This window comes from Artemia sp. Qi Xiang Cuo, chromosome 9, assembly GCF_049724085.1.
Source record: "Artemia sp. Qi Xiang Cuo chromosome 9, ASM4972408v1, whole genome shotgun sequence".
NCBI lineage: Eukaryota > Metazoa > Arthropoda > Branchiopoda > Anostraca > Artemiidae > Artemia > Artemia sp. Qi Xiang Cuo.
Window position 1 is genome coordinate 76,074,854 of NC_142802.1, and position 23,947 is coordinate 76,098,800.

General features: G+C 33.7%; 1 protein-coding gene across 1 annotated transcript in view; it reads left to right on the forward strand.

The window, feature by feature from the left end:
* The window catches only part of LOC148949030 (uncharacterized), a 387,072-nt gene that overhangs the window by 150,706 nt on the left and 212,419 nt on the right, over positions 1 to 23,947 (forward strand). The window contains exons 30-32 of the mRNA XM_089095093.1: positions 15,317 to 15,711; positions 19,599 to 19,734; positions 22,467 to 22,649. Coding sequence (XP_088951219.1) covers positions 15,317 to 15,711; positions 19,599 to 19,734; positions 22,467 to 22,649 — 714 coding nt within the window. The remainder of the gene's footprint in view (positions 1 to 15,316; positions 15,712 to 19,598; positions 19,735 to 22,466; positions 22,650 to 23,947) is intronic.

The following is a 23,947-nucleotide window of genomic DNA, read 5'->3' on the forward strand; positions in this document are numbered from 1 at the left end:
CAAGGTAAACCACAACCAAACACTACTGAAATATTCCAACTCTTGCATTTCAACGAAAGAAATTCAAAATGAACTTTGAAAAATCAAGAAAATGTAACTGTGACAAGGTAAACCACAACCAAACACTACTGAAATATTCCAACTCTTGCATTTCAACGAAAGAAATTCAAAATGAACTTTGAAAAATCAAGAAAATGTAACTGTGACAAGGTAAACCACAACCAAACACTACTGAAATATTCCAACTCTTGCATTTCAACGAAAGAAATTCAAAATGAACTTTGAAAAATCAAGAAAATGTAACTGTGACAAGGTAAACCACAACCAAACACTACTGAAATATTCCAACTCTTGCATTTCAACGAAAGAAATTCAAAATGAACATTTAAAAACCAAGAAAATGCATCTTTGTTAAGGTATACCACGACCATACACTGGTGAAATTGTCCAACTCCTACTATTCAAGGAAAGAAATTCAAAATGAGATTTGAAAAATCAAGAAAATATAACTGTGACAAGTTACACCAAAACATGACACCACTGAAATAGTCCAACTCTTGCATTTCAATAAAAGAAATTCAAAATGAAATTTGAAAAATCAAGAAAATGTACCTGTGACATGGTAAAAGATAACCAAACACTACTGAAATATTCCAACAATTCCATTTCAACGAAAGAAATACAAAATGAGCTTTGAAAAATCTAGAAAATGTAACTGTGAAAAGGTAAACCATAACCAAACACTGCTGAAATATTCCAACTCTTGCATTTGAATTAAAGAAATTTAAAATGAACTTTGAAAAATGCAGAAGATGTAATTGTGAAAATTTAAAGCACTACCAAACATTCTGAAATATTACAACTCTTTCATTTCAATGAAAGAAATTCAAAATGAACTTTGAAAAATCAAGAAAATGTAACTGTGACAAGGTAAACCACAACCAAACACTACTGAAATATTCCCACTCTTGCATTTAAACGAAAGAAATTCAAATGAACTTTGAAAAATCAAGAAAATGTAGTTGTGACAAGGTAAACCACAACCAAACACTACTGAAATATTCCAACTCTTCCATTTCAATAAAAGAAATTCAAAATGAACTTTTAATAATCAAGATAATGTAACTCTTACAATTTAAACCACAAAAAAAAAATGCTTAAATCTTCATACACTTCTATGTAATAGAATTAAATTAAAAAAGAACTTATAACAATAAATAACATTGCACTGTGACACTCTCCAAAAATAAAAAACACTACTGAAATATTCCAACTCTTGCTTTTAATCAAAATAAATTCAAAATGAACTTTGAAAAATCAATAAAATGTAAATCTGACAAGGTAAACAACAACCAAACACTACTGAAATATTCCAACTCTTTAATTTCAAAGAAATAAATTCAAGATGAACATTGAAAAAATCAAGAAAATGTAACTGTGACAAGGTAAATTATAACAAAACACTACTTAAATATACAAACTCTTGCTTTTCAATTAAATAAATTCAAATTAACTTTGAAAAATCAAGAAAACGTAATTTCAATAAGGTAAACCACTGCCAACCACTACTGAAATATTACAAATCTTTCATTTCAAATTAACAAATTCAAAATTAAATTTTAAAAATCAAGAAATGTAACTGTGACAAGGTAAACCACAACCAAACACTACTGAAATATTCCAACTCTTGCATTTCAACGTAAGAAATTCAAAAAATGAACTTTGAAAAATCAAGAAAATGTAACTGTGACAAGGTAACCCTCAACCAAACACTACTGAAATATTCCAACTCTTGCATTTCAACGTAGTAAATTCAAAATGAACTTAGAAAAATTAAGAAAATGAAACAAATACGATGAAAAAATAAAAAAAACCATAATTAAAAAGACAAGCTATTTAATTTAAACGAAATAATATAAAATGAACAAAGAAAAATAATAAAACTGTAACTGTGAAACATTAAAAATCACCAAACCACTTCTTAGATATTCCAACTCGTGAATATCAATGAAAGGCATTCAAATTAAATTTTAAAAATAAAGAAAATGTAACTTTTACAATGTAAACTACAACCAAACACTACTGAAATATTCCAACACTCGCATTTCAACGAAAGAAATTCAAAGTGAACTTTGAAAAATCTAGAAAATGTAACTGTGACAAGGTAAACCACAACCAAGCACTACTGAAATATTCCAACTCTTGCATTTCAATGAAAGAAATTCAAAATGAACTTTGAAAAATCAAGAAAATGTAACTGTGACAAGGTAAACCACAACCAAACACTACTAAAATATTCCAACCCTTGCATTTCAACGAAAGAAATTCAAAATGAACTTTGAAAAAACAGGAAAATGTAACTGTGACAAGGTAAACAACAATCAAACACTATTGAAATATTCCAACTATTGCATTTCAACGAATGAAATTCAAAATGAACTATGAAAAATCAAGAAAATGTAACTCTGACAAGGTAAACCACAACCAAACACTACTGAAATATTCTAACTCTTGCATTTCAACGAATGAAATTCAAAATGAACTTTGAAAAATCATGAAAATGTAACTGTGACAAGGTAAACCACACCCAAACACTACTGAAATATTCCAACTCTTGCATTTCAACGAAAGAAATTCAAAATGAACTTTTAAAAATCAAGAAAATGTAACTGTGACATTTAAAACCATGATAGCCAGAGTATGAATGAGTTAAAAACTTGTAAAAATATTAACGTTATTCCAAATTCAAACCGAAAAGTCAAAAAAATGCTGCTGTTAAACTTGAGTCTATGAGAATAACTTATAGAAATCGAACAACTAAAGCTTATCAATATAAGAAAACCAAAATGAGACAAGTACAATCATGAATATTACACATTGTCACGATAAGCCACGACCAAACACTTCTGAAATATTCCAACTCTTGCATTTCAACGAAATAAATTCAAAATGAACTTTGAAAATCAAGAAATTGTATTTGTGAAAAGGTAAAACACAAACAAAAAATACTGAATTTTTACAAATACTGATCTTAAACTTTAGTAATTCAAAATGAAATTTGAAGAATCAATAGAATGTAACTTTTAAAGTGTAAAACATACCCAAACTCAAATGAATTAAACAAAAACTTAATATAAAAAGACAGACCAACAAAATGATCATAGGAAATTAAATAAAATGTAACTCTGACAAAGGTAAACCACAACCAAACACTACTGAAATATTCCAACTCTTGCATTACAACGAAAGAAATTCAAAATGAACTTTGAACAATCAAGAAAATGTAACTTTGACAAGGTAAACCACAACCAAACACTACTGAAATATTCCAACTCTTGCATTTCGACGAAAGAAATTCAAAATGAATTTGTAAAATCAAGAAAATGTAGCTATGACAAGGTAAACCACGACAAGACACTACTGAAATATTTCAACTCTTTCATTTCAATGAATGAAATTCAAAATGAACTTTGAAGAATCATGAAAATGTAACTTTGACAAGGTAAACCACAACCAAACACTACTGAAATATTCCAACTCATGCATTTCAACGAAATAAATTCTGAATGAAATTTGAAAAATCAAGAAAATGTAACAGTTACAAGGTAAACCACAACCAAACACTACTGAAATATTCCAACTCTTACATTTCAATGAAAGAAATTCAAAATGAACTTTGAAGAATCATGAAAATGTAACTGTGACAAGGTAAACCACAACCAAACACTACTGAAATATTCCAACTCTTGCATTTCAACGAAAGAAATTCAAAATGAACTTTGAAAAATTAAGGGAATGTAACTGTGACAGGGTAAACTACAATAACACACTACTGAAATATTCCAACTCTTGCATTTCAACGAAAGAAATTCAAACTGAACTTTGAAAAATCGAGAAAATGTAACTGTGACAAGGTAAACCACGACCTAACACTACTGAAATATTCCAACTCTTGCATTTCAACGAAAGAAATTCAAAATGAACTTTGAAAAATCAAGAATATATAACTGTGACAAGGTAAACCACAACCAAACACTACTGAAATATTCCAACTCTTGCATTTCAACGAAAGAAATTCAAAATGAACTTTGAAAAATCAAGAAAATGTAACTGTGACATGGTAAACCACAACCAAACACTAGTGAAATATTCCAACTCTTGCATTTCAACGAAAGAAATTCAAAATTAACTTTGAAAAATTAAGTGAATGTAACTGTGACATGGTAAACTACAATAACACACTACTTAAATATTCCAACTCTTGTATTTCAACGAAAGAAATTCAAAATGAACTTTGAAAAATCACGAAAATGTAACTGTGACAAGGTAACCCACAACCAAACACTACTGAAATATTCCAACTCTTGCATTTCAATGAAAGAAATTCAAAATGAACTTTGAAAAATCAAGAAAATGTAACTGTGACAAGGTAAACCTCAATCAAACACTACTGAAATATTCCAACTCTTGCATTTCAACGAAAGAAATTCAGAATGAACTATGAAAAATTAAGTGAATGTAGCTATGACAAGGTAAACCACAACCAAACACTAGTGAAATATTCCAACTCTTGCATTTCAACGAAAGAAATTCAAAATGAACTTTGAAAAATTAAGGTAATGTAACTTTGACAAGTTAAACTACACCATCACACTACTGAAATATTCCAACTCTTGCATTTCAACGAAAGAAATTCAAAATGAACTTTGAAAAATCAAGAAAATGTAACTGTGACAAGTTAAACCACAACCAAACACTACTGAAATATTCCAACTCTTGCATTTCAATGAAAGAAATTCAAAATGAACTTTGAAAAAATCAGACCTTTGGAGGGGGAGGGGCCGGGGGGAGGGGGTCGTTCTGTGTCTCAATGCACAAAAAAGTATAAAAAATGGGGAGGGAACGGGAGGGGGAGGGGAGGGGGAGGAGGAGGAGGGAGGAGGTGGGAGGAGGAGGAGGAGGAGGAGGAGGAGGAGGAGGTGGGGGAGGAGGAGGAGGGGGCCGGGGAAGGGCCTTTGGGGCACAGGGAGGGCCTTTGGGGCACAGGGAGGGCCTTTGGGAGCTCGATGGGCCTTTGGGGGGCCCGGGGGTGCCCTTTGGGGGTCCGGGGGCCCTTTGAGGACCAGGGGAGGGCCTTTGAGGGTCTGAGGAGGGCGTTTGGGGGGCTGGGGCTCTTTGGGAGCTCGATGGGCCTTTGGGGGGCCCGGGGATGGCATTTGGGGGTGTGGGTGGGCCTTTGGGGGCGCCGGTGGCCCTTTGGGAGCTTGGGTTAGAGGACCTCACAACACTGTTCAAATGAAGCTTGTGTATTATAACGACCACACTCAAATTCTCTTCTAAAATCTCTTCAAAAATCTTTTTTAAAATGTCTCTATCTGTTTCGCCGAAATAGTTCCATAACCTGTCTAAAACGGTTTCGCCCAAATAATCCCTAAACGTAAATTCAGCGTGTTCCTTTGTTATTGGCATCTCTGCGCTAACGCATTTCAAATTAATATGAAACCATTTCGCGCGCTAAAACAATTCATCGCTAAGATGTTTCTTGCCTCATTGTTTCCATGGCCTTTGGTTATTAATATCTTTTGGAGTTCGACCAGTAGAACTGTTCCCGAGGCGAAGACATTAATGACTTGGATCTATTCCTGGAGAAATGTTTCTAGGTGGAAATTTTTAAAGTCTGACAGATGATGTCATTGATTGATTGATCTGTCAAGAAATGGAAATTAATTTGTTGTTTCTAAGGGGAATTATTGATTCACGATAGGTGAATTGAGGTCGACAGCACAGGTGTTCCAAATTCCGGGTTTTTGTTGTTGTAAGTGCACGCTCTCAGCGAATGTCAAGGTCGTTGTTGTTGTTGTTGACCCACTTTGATTACGCAATCAATTTCTCGGAAATTCACTTCCCCCTCGAGTCCTAGATCAATAACATTGTTCCTGTTAGAATTCATTGCGCATGTGCAACCTTCGTCCCGGAGCTATTACACATAGAAACATCAAATAAATCGACCTTGGAAAAAGAGGTCATTGACACCATCAACCACGTGTTCTCCCTAATGACTCTATGCCCATATATGGACCATAAACCACGTGGTCCTGTCACGAGTCAATAAGGCCATTCTACTGTTTTTATAGAAAGTATTGTCGTAGAAACTTCAAAAGGGGACCATCTGATTGGCAATTGAAATGGTTATTGCCCTTTTTAATAGTCGAAAGTGATTGGAAGGCAACTCACACCCCTTCCAAGCCCACCTTTTCCCCAAACACATCCAATCAAAATTTTGAGATAGCCATTATGTTCAACGCAGCTGAAAGTTGCCTTTGAAGTTATGCCTTTGAGCAGGACACTCCCCCCACAGTCTTCAGGGCAAGGATTACAAATTATGCCCTGGGGGCATATGAGGTTTTTATTGAAAGCTTTGTCGTAGAAACTTGAAAAGGGGCTCATTCAATTGGAAATTCAAAGGGCTAGTGCCTTTTTAATAGTCGAAAATTATTGGAGGGCAACTAAACCCCCTCTCACGCCCACCTTTTCCCTAAACACATCCAATCAAAATTTTTAGATAGCCATTTTGTTCAACGTAGTGGAACATCTTGGAAATTAGGTCTTTGAGGATGACAACCCCACAGTCCTTAGGGCAATGGTTGTAAGTTATGCCCTGGGGGCATATAAGGTTTTATAGAAAGCTTTGTCGTAGAAACTTCAAAAAGGGCTCATTCGATTTGAAATTGAAATGGTTAGTGCCCTTTTTTGGCACTAAATTGTTGAAAAATTGGAGGGCAACTACTCCCCTCTCACGCTCACCATTTCCCCAACACATACGATAAAAATTTTGAGAATGTCATTTTTTCAACCTAGTTGACAGTTCTGGAAATTATGTCTTGGAGGATGACAACCCCCTCCCCCCTCCACAGCCCACAGGGAAAGGGTTTTAAGCTATGCCCTGGGAGCATATAAGGTTTTTAAGTCAAGCGATGCTGTTGAAACTTCAAAAAGGGCTCGTTCGATTGGAAATTGAAAGGGCTAGTGCCCTTATTAATAGGCGAAAGTTATGGAAGGGCAACTAATCCTCGTCTCACACCCACCATTTCCCCAAACACATCCAATCGAAGTTTTGAGATAGCCATTTTGTTCAATCTAGTTGAAAGTTCTGTAAATACTGTATTTGAAGATGACAAACCCTACAGAGCTCCCAGGGCAAAGGCTGTAAGTTATGCCCTGGGAGCATCTAAGGTTTGTATAGATAGCGTTGTCGTAGAAATTTGAAAAGTGGATCATTCAATTAGAAATTGAAAGAGCTAGTGCCCTTTTTAATAGTCGAAAGTGATTGGAGGGTAACTAACCCCCCTCTCATGCCCACCATTTTCTCGAACACATTCAATCAAAATTTTGAGATAGCTATTTTGTTTAACGTATTTGAAAGTTCTGTAAATTAGGTCTTTGAGGATGACAATCCCCCCGCAGCCCTCAGAGCTAAGGTTGTAAGTTATGCCCTGGTGGAATATAATGTTTTTATTGAAAGCGTATTCGTAAAAATTTCAAAAAGGGCTCATTCGATTGGAAATTGAAAGGGCTATTGCCCTTTCAATTTTTTGTCAAGGGATGGTTGTTTAACGTTAGAAGAGGCCCCGTCTTTCTCGCTGAAAAAGACTATGTCATTATAAAACGAACAGAAATTAATTAAAAAACCTTTTAGCACAAAATAAGTTTTTTTTTTTTAAGTATAGAACTCCATTAAACCAATAATGAACAAAATAGAATCAAATAATTTACCAAGCATACAACTACCACAAATCAGTATCAATAAATAGATGAAACCCAAATAAACAGAAATTAAAATAAGTCAAACTCAAAACGAGCAGAAATTAACATGAGTAGGGTAAAGCCTATGGTTTCTAAAAGCCAGAATGTAATTTGTACTTTACTGAAAAAAAATTCTTTTAAATTTTTTCACTTTTATAACTTTAAGAAATCAAAAATTAATTAAGATTTTAAGGAATGAATATCAGCATTTGTGTTTTATACTGACAATGCACATTTTTTTTCTGTAAATTCGTTTAAATTTTTTGAGTAAAGTGCAAATTATATTCTGGCCTTTAGGAAGCATACGGTTTAGAACCCTACTCAGATTAATTTCTGCTCGTTTTGAGTTTGACTTATTTTAATTTCTGTTTGTTTTGGGTTTCATTTATTTATGAGTATTAAATAAAAAAATTTTTTATAACCTTAGAGTAAGGAGCGACATTAAAACTTAAAACGAACAGAAATCATTAGGTATATGAAAGGGGCTGTCCCCTCCTCAAGACCTTGCTCTTTACGCTAAAGTTTGACTCTTTCTCACAACACTATTTTTTAAAACAATAAAAAACTTTAGCGTAAAGAGCAAGGCGTTGAGGAGGGGACGGCCATTTTCATATACGGATTAATTTCTGTTCATTTTAATTTTTATGTCTCTCCTTACTTTCAGTTAAAAAAACTTGTTTTTTTTATTTAATTTCTGATCGCTTTTGAATTAATGCGGCTTGAATTTTGGCTCACCGTACCTGAATAATTAAAATGAAATTTGCGTATTGATTTTACTTTTTTTTGGCTAAATGGCTTTCTCGAAATTTTGATTTGACGTAACATACGAAATAACTTACGTAACGAACTTCTATATTCGTATCTTTTATTACGCAAATGAGAGGTTCTCCCCCAAGTCAATACCTCGCTCTGTACGCTAAAGTTCGAATTTTGTTCCAATTCTTTAAGAATGACCTCTGAATCACACAGACCGTTTAATTAGAATAGTTAGCTATTTTAAAAGTACTAGACAAACTTTAGCGTAAAGAGCGAGGTACTGACTAGGGGGAGAACCCCACATAAACGTAATTATTTCTGTTCGCTTTAAGTTTTAATGTTGCTCCTTAATTTCATTTGAAAAAACTTGTTTTTTATTTAATTTCTGATCGTTTTTTAAATAATGCTGGGAAATTCGACGCCCCCCCCCCTCATAGAAATGTCATTTCCCCCATGAAAATATCCTTCATGGAAAGATCCTCCCATGTATCCCCCTCCTCCGACCCCCCTCCCCACCAGAAAAAATCTCTCCTGAAAATATCTGCATATTTCCAATTAACAAATACTATATGTAAACAATGGGCAAAGTTCATAACTTGCAGCCCTTCCCCCGCGGACTGTGGGGTATTAAGTCATCCTCAAAGACATATTTATTATGTTTTCGATTGTGCTGAACAAAATGTCTGATGCACTGAATATGATAGTTTGATTTTCATTAAGATTCTATCATTTTTAGGGGGAATTTCCCCTTTTTCGAAAATAAGGCAAATTTTTTCAGGCTTGTAACTTTTGATGGGTAAGATTAAACTTGATGAAACTTAAATATTTAAAATTTGAAATCAGCATAAAAATCTGATTCTTTTTATGCATCTACTGGCATTCCATTTTTTAGAGTTTTGGTTACTATTGAGCCGAGTCGCTCCTTACTTACCGTTTCGTTACCACGAACTGTTTGACTGATTTGTGGTGGTTGTATGCTTGTTAAATTATTTGATTCTATTTTTGTTTACTTTTGGTTTAATGGAGTTCTTTAATTTAAAAAAAAAAAAAAAACTTATTTTGTGCAAAAAGTTTTTTTTTATGAATGATTCAGAAAGAGTGACTGTAGAAAATTGGGGTAATACTCATTCGAGCGCAAATTCTAGTATCTCCTGCCCTAGAATTTATTCAAATAGTGCGATATAGCAGATTTAATTTTTTTTTTTTTGCTCAAGGATTTCAAGAGGGAGAATGTGGAATTTGCGTGTTGTAAAATGTTACTAATATTAGGAATCTCGTTTAAAATTACAAGATAGTAACACCCATTAATTTCATAATACTACCAAAATTTCAGGGGAAATTGGGCTGGGGAAAGAATGAGGGGTCTCAAGGAAATTAATTGTTAAAGTTTTTGTCTTTAAAGGATTGACTTAAAGGATTGTTGTCTATAAATGATTGACTAAAGATGCACGTAGATGTGAGTACTGCTTTTTTATAGTATATGTAATAATATGAACTTATTTGAGAGCATTGTGTCTCCCATGTTTTATTTATATTTTAGTTTTTTCCTCATTATATAGAAAGAGTGGAAAATTGGAGAAAGACTCATTTGACCACAATTTCTAGTATCTACTAAGTAAAAAGTAAGTAAGTAAGTATGACGGCACTAGACCCTTAAGATCCAAACCGGCAGTGCTGATCTCCGTTTCGTGGACCTTCAGCCAGGAAGTGCAATGGAGAGCTGGGGGCTGGCCATCCTATGCTCTCGTACACCCTTCCTGCCTACCTTCCCCAGACTTCTCTAGGTACCCATTTAGAGCTGGGTTGACTCTGGCTGAGCTTAAAGAGTCACACCACTGACCCTCGTCCCAAAACAAATAGCTGGCCACGCCAGGGATTGAACCCATGCCCCTTGGTTAAAGAATTCTCAACCCAGCGCACGGCCTACCCTAGAGTATATACTACATTAGAATGTAGTCAAATAGTGCCATATAGCAGATTCATTTTTTTTAAGGATTTCAAAAGGGAGAATGTGGAATTTGCGTGTTGTAAAATATTATTAATATGGAAATCCCGTTTAAAATTTCAGATGGTAACAGCCATTAATTTCATAATGCCAACCGAAGTTTCAGGGGAAATTGAACTAGAAAAAGAAATGTCATTTCAGGGGAAATTGGGCTAGTCTCAAGGAAATTAATTGTTAAAATTTTTGACTTTGAAGGATTGACTTTAAAGGATTGTTGTCTTTAAAGTATTGACGTAGATGTGAGGACCGCTTTCTTATAGTATATGTAATGATGTAAACTCATTTGAGAGCAATGTGTCTCCCATGTTTTATTTATATTTTTGTCGTCTCTTCATCATATAGAAAGAGTTATTGTAAAAAAATTGGAGTAAGACTCATTAGACCGCAAATCCCAGTATCTACTGCCCTGGAAATCAAAGACCCCCAACAGCCATTTGTGTCTCTGTGGCCCCACATGCCATCAGGTCAAAACTTCAAAATAACCGTTTTAGTCAAAGTAGTCATAAACCCAAAAAAATATGTTACCGGAATGACATGATGCAAACAGGCTCAGTGGCGACAATATCAATTTGTATAGATAGCCCATTTACGGATATCCAATCCACAAAAAAAGTATTTGGTAATAACCCTTATATAAGTACGCTTCCATAAATAGTAGATGCAAATTAGAAATTATTAAACTACTAAGAGCTTCAACTGTTATCTACAGAAAATTAGTTAAGATAAGATCCATTTCCCCAAAAATGAACATAACAAACCCTGATGGGCGAAATTCGCGTTTCAGAGTCAAACATAAAATTGAACACAGCAAAAAAAAAAAAAAATGTAATAAGATTGGGTAAAAAGTCAACACAAGTCAACATGTCATAAAATTCAAAACATATTAAAATAGTAGAATTTACGAGAAATTAAAGCAGTTAATAAAAACACAAAGAAGGGAAGAATTTGTGAAATGCTATAAAAATAACAAGGAAGAGAAAAACTATTGGGATCGTTTACAAATAAAAGGGACAAAGTTGCAAAAGAATCTAGTAAAGTAATAGACTATACAAGCAGAATATCGAAAATTAGTAAAATAAACTTAACATAATAAGTGGTGAAAAGCAGGGGTAAGGAAAGAGGCGGAAGATTTTCACTTACTTAACATATCAAGTATATAGGGGTAAAATTTTCTTTTTTGCGTTGAAAATCGGATTAGGGAAAAAGTGGTGATTTTTGTCGAAGCAGAATGAGGGGCGTGAGGTTTAAGAGAGTGAAAACACTAGAAAAAAGTGAATTTGTTTAGAAGTTATTAGGATACTATTGACAAAACACAAGATAATTTTTGTTCGTTGGTTCTGCAAACAGGAGAGATATAGACAATTTTACGCTCATTAAAGTTAATTCTTTAAGCACGTTTTTTGGACTGCCTCCATTTCATCCCACAAATCCGTGGAGATATCAGGATCCCAAACATGACAGGCGTACTCAAGAATTGGGTGTACAAATGAAAGGATAAATTTCCAAATAGTCCGATATTCCAGATTTGAATTATAATTAAAGGAGTTCATGAGGGGGAATGTGGTATTTGCGTACTGCAAAAATGTCATTAATATGGAAATCCTGTCTAAAATTGCCGATGGTAACACCCAGTAATTTTATAATACTAACCGAAATTTTAGAGGAAATAGGGTAACGGGAAGAAAGACAGGTCTCAAGAAAATTAATTGTTAAAATTATTGACTTTAAGGGATTGACTATCATATCACCAATAACATCATATCTGACATCTGCCCCAGGATATCCATTGGGCTGCTTTTCAACTTCTTGCAACATATCTTTAAGACAGTTAGATCGCCGACAAATTTCCGTCTATCCGAAAAATCGACTCCAAGGTTGCGAGGGATAAAATTAGCCCTAACAGGGTCCCCTTGGGTACATTATTGTAAATTGAGAGAGGATCAAAATTCACAGTTAGGTATCTAACTACTTGTGTTCTACTGAAAGGAAAGGCACAATGTATTCTAATTAAAGAGGGATTAATTTGGAATTAATTTAAGAGTTTTCTTACCAGTGTATTGTTGTTAATTAAATCAATAGCCTTTTCGTAAATCCACTGCTGTAATATTTAGGGAGGTAGGGGGCTTTTTTAATTTGTTGCTCATAGTGTCCATAAGGTGAAAAAGATAGTAGTTAGTGAATGTAGTGTATAAAGCTCTAAATCGCCTATGGTCGACATTTGAGATTATCACAATCTTTCAGTTAAAAAGCTTTCGCATAATAATTGAAGTAAGTGTAATGGCCCGGACACTGTCAAAATTTTGCTTGTCACCTTTCTTTTTCACAGGAGTAGTAAAACCTAATTCCCAAAAATTTGTGAACTTACCAGTACGGTTAATTTCATAAAAAATTAAGTACAAATGCTTTAAAAGATTGTGGGCAAAGGTTTTAATGAATTCTATCGGAATACCTCTGGACAAGTGCTGCACATTTTTTTTATGTTATTAATTTTTTCTCCACGTCCAAGGGTGAAAATGCCGTTGAAATTGAGAGAAGTTAAGTAATAGAGTGTCTAGAAAGAGGAAAGGGAGGATCTCTACTATGGAAGAACGAATTGTGTTCAAATATTTAGCTGTATGTAAAGCCCCTAGATAAATATTGTTAATTTTTTCCCGTAAATATTTTAAATATTTTTTATTCTATTGTTTTGTTATTAGTTAATTGTTTTGGTTTAGTAAGAAACAGACAATTAACTTTATATTTGTAATACGAAGACGCAGATTTTCGTATTTGTTTTTTTAAATGTTTGCAGAGTGAGTTAGCTTCAGACATTTTACTTTGCTTAGACTGAATCATCTTAATTCTAATTAATTTTTTCTGTTGCCTGGTAGTGTGTTTTGTTATCAGGACTAGCTTTTCTTTTTTGCGAGACGAAGTTCATGTATTTGGTTTTAATCTGGTTTTGAAAATTCGAGCCTTTTTTATTGGTTTCATTGGTCTCAATGAGAGCTACCTAGTTTTTATTTATTTCGTATTTCTTTTTTTAGATGTCGGCAGGGTGAGTTAGTTTCAGACATTTTACCTTGCTTAGGCTGAATCATCTTAATTCTAATTAATTTTTTCTGTTGACTGGTAGTGTGTTTTGTTATTAGGACAAGTTTTTACTTTTTTGCGATACGAAATTCATGTATTTAGTTTTAATCCGGTTTTGAAAATTGGAGGCTTTTCCATTGGTTTTATTGGTTTCAATGAGAGCTACCTAGTTTTCATTTGTAATCCAGGATTCAAAATCCAAAAGGTCATCATTTGAAACTGGTTGATAAGAAAACTTAATGACATCATTAAAGCTGGAAAGAGGTTTTTATAAATAAAACAGTAGCTCCCCGCCCCCCCCCCCCAAGAGTACAATTTGTCCCTAAAGGGAGGGGGATGTGAAGAGTAAAAAGTTGGCATCACTTTGAAACTTCTGGGAGAGCCGCTGCGGTTTGCAGTGCAATGATTTAGAGAATAATGAAAGCAGCAACAAACATCGAGTTAAATGGACATGGTAAAACTGTGGGTCTAACACTTACCTCAATACATTTCATCATAATCGGAAAAACTGAAGCGGAATTTAATTTAGGGAAAAATAATTAATTACAGATGATAATATTCCATCTCGCTTTTCACCTAGAGGGTGCTCTTGAGGACAAAGTCTTATGAATTACGAGGTGGTTGTTAATTTTAAATATATTAAGATTCTGTACTTGATCTTTGTTATGTCAATCATTTCATAATATATGCTTGAGAGGGCCTCTAGGTCAGCCAATAGGCCTTCGGGGATCGTAACAAGGAATTTTAGGAAAGTAAAACAATTAATAAAATGAGCAGTTGTTTTGCGATAAAATGGACGTCATCCTTTTGATAGTTATAAATTATAGGCGAATCCTGAATATTCAGAATAAAACAGTTCGTGTCTAAGGAAATTGTACCAATCATAATGATACACTTGCTTGTTATTTTCATTTTAAAGTTTTCAATGTCGGTCAGTTACGGGATTAAGAGTTGTTAACACTTGTTTGTGAATATTTGAATGATGTTGCATTTTTTTTTACTTGGTATGTATATTTTTTAAAAAATGCTGATTACCATTGTTACCATACTACGGATTCAGATAAGCTGGTATCTGAGAAAAGAAATCCCGAGAGGTCAGCCCATGTTTATCGTCACATAATTTTTAAACCTCCGGAATAGCCTCCTAGGCAACATTGGGAGCTTTGAGTCAGATTCTTCATTTAAATCACAAGTCAAAAAGTATATATTTAGTCGAGATGCAGGGTGAGACCAGGCTCCTTGTGAAGATCATACTTCAGTTTTTTACTTCTTCTTTTTATTATCTTTATTTTTGTGTTGTTGATTATGTGACTTAGTTAATTAATTAAGCCACTGTGCATAACTCATTTGGCCTTCTAGTTGTTGCTATTAATTGATTTGTTTTGCTTTGTAAATTGATGAAAATAAAGGAACCTGTCTTCTATCTTAATACAGATAAAAAAAATTTTTTAAGACTTAACTGCCATAAGTCATGTAATTGGTCAAATTGTGGTCAAACCATTTTTAACAATTATTCCTTAAAAGCTGTTTAGCCCCCCCCCCAATCTTAAGACTTTTCACGATGAGTCACTCGTATAACGAGGTCTTTACTAGCGTCCAAAATGCGACTGCGTTCAAGATTTGTTTGTTTACCTAATTGTTTATTTTTCAATATTAGTAGTTCTCTTTTGTTCGTTCTAGTTTGATGACCAGCAAACATATATGGAACTACGCGTTGAAGATCTATCTTCAAAGAAGACTAACTTTTACAAGATGACGTCTGAATACACTGTTTCGGATGTAATTTCTGTTACCGGCCAGTATACATCGTCAATTAAGGGGTATAGAAAGGTTCCCTGGAACCTGGAATATAAAAGCACTGGTGGTTCAACAAACTCTAACGAAGATTATTATGGAGATTGGGGGGAGTTTCAATCGGATGAACCGGCTGAGGAAGGAGAAGAAGATGCTAAAGCAGATGACCCTTGGTCTGTCTCTGTAAAGCTAGGAATAAAATTACCTGAGATGCCCATAACTACTAGCTTTTTTGTCAACGATACTACGATTTCTGGTATCATTATTAATGATGGACATTGGTAATTTTTTTTAATCGATAATAAGCATTTATTTTATGTTATTATATTTAAACGGGATTTATAGCTTTTTGAAATTCTTTACTGAACAAGAAACCTAAAATTTACTTTTAAACTTTAAACTATAACTTTTAAAAATAAAAGTTAATTAAAATGTTTACCTAGATTTGGGAAGCTAGAAGTTTTTTATTCTTAACTCGGTATTAATTTTTTTTTTATCTACGTAAAGCAAGAAATAAAATTACCAGAGGCACCTATAAATAGTACCCTTTTTAATGATGCTATGATTTTTAGCATAATTATTAATGAAGAACCTTACTTTTTTTGGTGATGATCATTTTTATTTCGTTTAAGAGTATGATACATTTGATTAACAAAATTTTTAATTAGATTTCTTATTTTTGTGCCATACTTTCTAACTGCAACTTGGTGTATAAAATATAAAATAACTACAAAGACAAGAGTAATTAATTCAATAAGTGAGAATAATAATAGTGATTTACGAGAAGTTTAATAAACAGGTCTATACTGACAAAGACAAAACTATGTAAACATATAGAGTCTAAGGCAAAGTTATGTCAGAAGCGTATTTTCATATCAGATATTTTGGTAGGCCGTCCCAGACCAGCAGTAGAGTTGCCCGCCTAGTTAACACAAGGCAATAGGTTCCACCCAACAATGGTACGTTTTTTTTATATAATTTAGTATCTTTATTGTTCCATGGTCCAAAATTCACATAAGAAAAATTAATAAAAACAACAAAAAAAGGGAAAATCGAAAGTCCAAAAATATGAATCAATTATAACTAAATTACAGAACTTTAAATAGTTAAAACAAAAATCCAACTTGTCTAAAAAAAAAAATACCCTTCTCAGCCGCCAATAGGAGCTCAGTTATCAACATTTTATGTTTGAATCCCCGACTTAACGATGCTTTTGGTTAAATCATGATCGAATACTATCTATAAGTCGTATAGTAGTTTGACTGATTTTTAAAATTGTTTAAATCATCTTAAGTTTTAGTTAAATAGTATATTTTTAAACCCAATGTCTGTCAGGCTTTTATGAAGCAATGATAATGTCTGGAACTTGGAAACTGGGTTTTAGGTGTAAATTTCAAGGTTTTAATAAAGTTTAGTCTTGGCTTTTTTATTCCCGCCCCCCTCTTGACAAAGGCTTCCATATTTGAAAGTGAAATATTTGGACATTTACTAGTATTTGTATAAAAAAAAATTTCTTGCTCTTTTTTTCAAAGTACACTCTCTCAATAATAATTTACCCGTTTTTCCATTTCCCTTTGATTTTAAGTACCGTTGAAGGCATAACGTGGATGCGTGGCCCTTCCACGATCACGCTCACACAGTGCTTTGACTTTCAATTTTTTTTTTAATTCATTAATTAGTCTCCAAAATTTGGGGAATGTTCTGCAAAACAAGATGGAATTTTGGTATCAAAATCGGAGATGTAGAATTACGTCTTAAGTCTTTAAGTACGTTAATTTGTAACTTCAAGTGGAGTTTAGCGTTTTTGGCGCGGTTTATCCTGGAGTATATAATCATAAATTATTCCCAACTGTATTTTATAGTCATTTCGATTAACCTTTAAATTTAGCGAGTTTAACAACCCAAATTGAATAAACCTTCTTTACAACCCACGAGGAATTAAATTAGATTCTCACTGTTTTAAAGACTTTTATTTCATTTTATGGATTTACAAATTCATTGTATACATTTTATTGATATATTTTAATTTTATGAATGTTCATTGTTTTATATGTCTTATTTTATAATAATCTTTATTTATTTTATTTTTGTAGAGACATATCACTTAAAATAGATATATTCAAAAAGTGACCGTCAAATGTCGTCAGCGATCGTAATATTCAGAATTTTTATCATTGTCTTCTATTGTCTGATAAAAGAATTTATCCCTAGTCAATGTTGATTAATATAAAAATATAATATAGCGTTAGTGTAAAATTATAGTTAATTATAAATAATATAATAATTAATCAGGGATCAACCACCTGATTGATCAGGTGGGCAGCTTCACTTACCTTGGTAGTATTATTAGTAAAGATGGTGGGAGCAGTGAAGATGTTAAAAATAGAATAGCCAAGGCTCAGGGTGTTTTTTCACAGTTAAAAAAAGTCTGGAAGAATAGGAAGATAAGTCTACAAACCAAGATTAGAATGTTAGAAGCTACAGTGATGACAGTGGTCAAATATGGCTCTGAAGCATGGACGCTCCGAAAAGCGGATGAAGATTTGCTAGATGTTTTCCAGAGAAATGGCTAAAGGATTGTTCTGGGTACCCAGCTGACTGATCGTATTTCAAACAATAGGCTATACGAAAAATATGGTTCAATACCGCTCTCTAGGTCCATAATGAAAGAAAGGTTGAGGTGGTTAGGGCATGTTGTGCGGATGAAGGATGACAGATTGCCGAAGATTGTTCTTTTCGGCCAAACATCTAGGGCTAAACGAAAGCAGGTCGTCCCCGTCTGGGTTGGGAGGATTTCATAAAGAAAGATTTAAAGGATATTGGAACTTCGTGGACGGGTGTAAGAAGGGAGGCTTTGAATAGATTGGGATGGCGGAGGAGCGTGCGTAGCTGTGCTGGCCTCAGGTAGCTTGGTGCTGCGGTGAGTTGTTAGTAGTAGTAGTAGTAGTATATTAATTAATAATATAATGTATGTACAACAAATATATATATACTCCATTATATAAATAATTCATTGCAATAATAACTAGTATGTCACGTTATATAGAGGTTTGTTATTGGTTACCTGCTCGTGTATTGCAAAGTCTTTTCTACATTGTCTGGTAACTATTTAGGTGGCAAATATATGGTTTCATACATTGCCCATTTCATAAAGACCTACAACTTCGGTTCGCAAATTTATTAGACTTTGGTCCCAATGGTTTATCTCATGTCCTTCTCTCGCATGTCTATAAATTAATTTGAGCCACATTCTGAAAATATTTTGGCTTTGCATTAATAAGTTCACGATGCCAGAGCTAGATATTAAAAACAAGTGAGTTGGTAATATGGATAAAGTTGACCCATTTAATTGGCCTTTTACCTGATCGGTCCACGTCACCCTGGCCCTCGAAAGAGCCGAGATTTCTTGTTTTGTGTCTGCATGTTTTTAGTTGAGCCCACACTTAGCGTCTGTTGAGATTAAGTTTAAGTTGTCTTCTATGTGACAATCTGGTAAATAAAAGTAAGTTGTTTTTCCTTAACCTACTACTGGTTAACTCTACTGGTTATTCCTTAACCCGATTTAGTTTGGGGGTTTTATGCGAATTCTTTGTATATATTGAATTGCGGTACCTGCATTTACCAATCTTTTGGATAGGGACCAGACAACCCTCAATATTAGGCACGGGTTTGATAATCTGATTGCCAGCTGAATGTTTTGCAACCCCTTCCCATGCCCAAGGCAACACACAAGGCAACAAAAAATGCAAAATTTTCTTTCGGAAGGTTGTTATAGCTCTTTTTGGGTTGGAATTGTGTACGGTGTATAACTCATCATAATTAGGTTGTTTAGAATGTTGCAAAATGATGATAACAGCTTTTCGAATTTGAGTTTTTTTTTATAATAGCATTTTCATGTTTTTATATTATATTTTTGTATGTTCTTGATGTTTACTTCAGTTTTTCATCCCTTTCTTCTTTTTGTTGATAAAGGTTCCAGGATTCTAAGTCAACATATTTAGGTACTTTTTAGTTTATTCCTCTCCGCCTTAATAAAAAGTGTAACTCATCGCTTTTATGTCTTGGCATCTTTATTTTATTCGGATATAACTCAGAAATTGAATGAACTTATCCAAGTTCCAAAAATTCAAATGTTCAAGCATCTTAAAGTAAATGTTTACTGATTTAGGGAGACCAATGTTCTTCTTACCCTCCGTTTAGAGGAGAATGGTGTTTACATTGGAAATGCGAATCTCAGTTATGGAGAAAACGGAATTGAAGCATCTGGGCTTGTAGAACTTACAGACGGTTCTTCGTTTCATAAGGTAGGTTTTATTTAAAAATTAGTAACAATATAGTAGTAAAGCACAATAGCGAAGCTTGCATGATCCCTCGCCCGGAAGGGTTTTCCATCGAGAAAGATTTTTTTTTAATCTTTGCTTCTATTTACTTGGACAAATATCAGCGGGCTTACATCTTTTAAGGATGGAAAAATGAATGAAAAATGAAGAAAAGGAAAGAACAAGCAACGCTAAGAACCTGAAGAGCCGAAAAAACAAACATTTGGAAAAACAAATGTAATGACTAAAGAAGAAACTTCAATAAGGTAAAACTAAACTTATGACAATAAACTCCGCAGACTGTTGCTTTAAAAATCATGTATTGTAAAGAGTTGGGTAGTTACACACTGTGCCCTTTGAGATATTAATTGAATTTGTGCTTAAAAATTTCTCACCTAAGATGCAAATTTTTGTGTTATTTGTTCGGAGAAAATTTCAATTTTTTGCCTCCTTATTTCACATTTTGTAAGAAAAAAAAACTGTTTTAAATTCTTATATTACCGATCTCACTTATTTGCATGTAGCTAATAAGCTGAAAGGAACTGTATATTAGGAGCCATATATGCATCTTCGAACCATAAATCGTTGTTAAAAAAAAAAAAAAAAATCAAAAGTCAATTAACGTAGTTCCTTAGCAAACGAAAATGAAGAAAAGAAAAACGCGGGAAAATCTGAAGCTCCAAAAAATTTAAAACCCCGAATAAAAATTTATAAGCAGAAGATAGTCTCGGTAAGGTGAAAATAAGAGAAAATTAGGAGGTATCTTACAAACCCAAAGATTCAAAGGCTTTTGCTGCTATTTTCATGGATTTACTCGCTAGGTAACCCAAACTTTAGATTTTTAATTGAAAGCCATGATTAGAAAATGTCGAACAGTGAACGCAACAATAAGGCAATCCCCTTATTACAATTATATAAAAATTGTCAATGTCTTGTCAAAGATTCTTAGAATATCGCCAAGAATCTTTTTCATTTCCCTTTTTTAAGGTACCCAGTGATTATAGGAAAAATTTTATTAGACCGTTCTACAAGAAAGAGGATAGGAATAAGCGTAGTAATTAGAGAGGTATTTGCATAATTTTAATTTTGAAAAAAATTGATTAGTGTGTTCATGCTTATTAGAATAATTCAAACTGTAGATATATATCTAAGATAAGAACAGTGTAGTTTTAGGAGGAGGGGGAAGTGTCATCCAAGTGTTCATTATTTAAACTAATAGCGCGTAGTGGCCTCCCGGGTTACTGTTTCTGATGTTTCTTCTGTACTCTGTAAGGCGTCACCTGTCAAGAAATAAAGAATGGATTTCAAATCAATATTTTGTTATATTAAAGCCCAAGCTAAAACGCTTTGTAAATATATACCGGTCTCCTAGTGGGTCTGTTCTCTCTTTCTTTCAGACTCTTGATGAGGTTTTGGAAACAATCCATCTTTATTCTTGCGAAGTTGTCATTAAGGGTGATCGATCCCCTGTATAATTTACGTCAATGACCTTATTGGCGCGGTTTGAAATTTAAAACTTACGAATTTCTATCGTCTTTGTCAACCAGCACCTGCTGCTAACTTTTACGAGAGTTTGTATTTTCTGAAAGCACTTATTGCTTTTGCTGATGACAGAACTCTTGTCACAGCTGGTAGAACTGAGTCTGATCTTCGTTGAAAAATGACAGCCCTTTTTGCAAGAGTCATCCAGTCGTTTGATGTAGATTACTCTGCTTTAAATGTCAGGAACACATGCTCTCTGATTTCCTCAGAAGTCTTAAAGGCTGCTCTGACTGTCGTTTGATGTAGATTACTCTGCTTTAAATGTCAGGAACTCATGCTCTCTGATTTCCTCAGAAGTCTTAAAGGCTTGCTCTGACTTTATTGAAGTACAGGTATCAAGAGGTTCTCTAAGCAGACCTAAAGATTGTTTCTTTACGTTCGAACATTAGAAAATTTCTAGCTAATATACAATTTTTTTTCTCTCGGTTGTCTCTGAGTGTTTCTGGTCTGGGTAAATGTTTGTTTGAGTTTGTGACATGGGATACTCCCTGCTTAGAAAGTGATGTTGGGAATTTTTGAAGTTGGTGACTAGATTTAGTATTTTCTTAACATTTTTGGGTTTTTTTTCCTTGTTCCTAAGTGACTATGGAGTCTTACAGGGGAACCACGTTGAATTGAACCTGATTTTATGATGTTGGGAATTGGTTGTCAAATAAAGAACTAATCAATAATTAAAACGTTTCGTAGAATGTGCAGATGACTTGTATTACCTGGATAAAAATGTTATTAAAATAAATGAATTTATGGAGATTTTAAGAATTCAGGGTGCAAAAATAGATTTGAAAATTAATTTCAGGAAGACTTTGCCGCTTAGGACTATGAATAAATGAGGGTGAAAAATGTCTTTTCGAGTAACGAGGAAGTCAATTAAATGGATAGCTACACTTATCTGGGTAGTTTTATTGGTGAATATGGTGGATACATTGAAGATACAAAAAGTAGATTAGCAAATGCGTGTTTTTATTCAGTTGAGGAGTGTTTGCAAGAATAGGAGCATGTTAACATAATAGTTGTCCTCATAATTTTTTACTCCTTTAAAATAATAAATTTCTAGACTTACTTTCTCTATGTAATTAGTTATTAAGTGTTAAAGTATCGCCGAAGACTTTAATTTAGAATGCATGTATGTTTTCCCCCTTAGCTACAGTTGTTAGTACTAATTTTTTTCTATTTAGTTCTCTGGAACCGGTGTAATAACGACTTCAAATTCAGCACACGACCTGACTGTCTCTGTCCAGCGAGACCTTGAAGGTCCGGGATCCAGATTAATCAACAAGTTCACTTGGGATGATCAAGAGATAAAGATGAATCTTGGCTACACATTATCTGATTTAAACCTCTTTGGTGTTGCAATAGAGGTACGTATCTTAAGTTAAAGAAGATTTAGCATAAAACCTTAATTTAACCTAATTAGGCTTTACTTTAGCTGAATTTTCTTAATCAAACAGTTCGTGGTAACGAACTGTAAGGAGCGACCCGGCTCAATAGTAACCGAAACTCTAAAAAACAGAATTTTGATACCAATAGATACATCAAAAGAGTCAGATTTTTATGCTGATTTTAAATATATAAGTTTCATCAAGTTTATTCTTAAATTTTTATTGTATCCAAAAACAAACGCGGAAAGCCAATGTGAAAGAATAAACGAGTTATATTTCGGTTTTCTCAAAAGAGAAGCCGATATTTTAGTAATCCCTGAAATAAGCCTGGAACCACTTTCCCAGTCATATAATCAAACACGTGAACAACCCCTTATGTCTCAAAGGGTGTCTGCAAGAAATGCATTAATTAAAATCCGAAGTCAGATGACATAGTTCTCCAACTTATTTAATTCCTGGTTCGTTTTGTTTTTGAGTGAATGAATTGTTTTCTTTTCTCTCTCAAATGTTCGCTAGTATCCGTCGATGACAGTTCATAATTTTTTGGATTTCGTGCAAATCGCGGATATTGGCGAATAACTCGCTTTTATGGTTGTTAGGTATTTAGTTTTAATTCTTTTATTTTTTGGCTTTTATTGAACTTTATTCATCTTTTAAGTTTTTGGTTTTTTCTTTGGTTTTTTGGTTCTTTTCACATTGACTTTCCACGTTTGTTTATGGATACATTATTTCGTTTCGCGCTGAAGAAGAGAGGCGTTTGTCCTCTCGAAATATTCGCTTTGTTGTGTTTTTTTCAGTACTTTCATTTGCCCTGTAAAAAACCCCATTTTTGCTCGTTTTTCTTTCTTTATATAATGTCAGGCCAATGTGGTTTAAGAAACTATCTTCTATCCTTTAAAATGTGTAGTTCCACAGGGCTCAGTCCTGGGTCCGTTACTCTTTCTCGTATACGTCGATACTCTGAGGTTCTACATGCCCGAAGCAACTGTTACAGCATTTGCAGATGATACGGCTTTGACGATTTCTGCACGATCACTGGAAGAACTAGTGGATAAAGCAAACTGAACGCTGGAAAACCTTTTGGTGTTTACCTCCTTGAGTTACCTTGCTGTTAATATTTCTGAGACAAATTATATGATTTTTAATAGGGTAGGAACAATTGTAAATATTGCGTCTATAGTATTTGAAAATTTGTCTCTTTCACAGGTTTTGAAAATAAATATTTAGGATTTTATGTTGATAATAATTTTAGTTGGAAGAAACACATAAATATGATT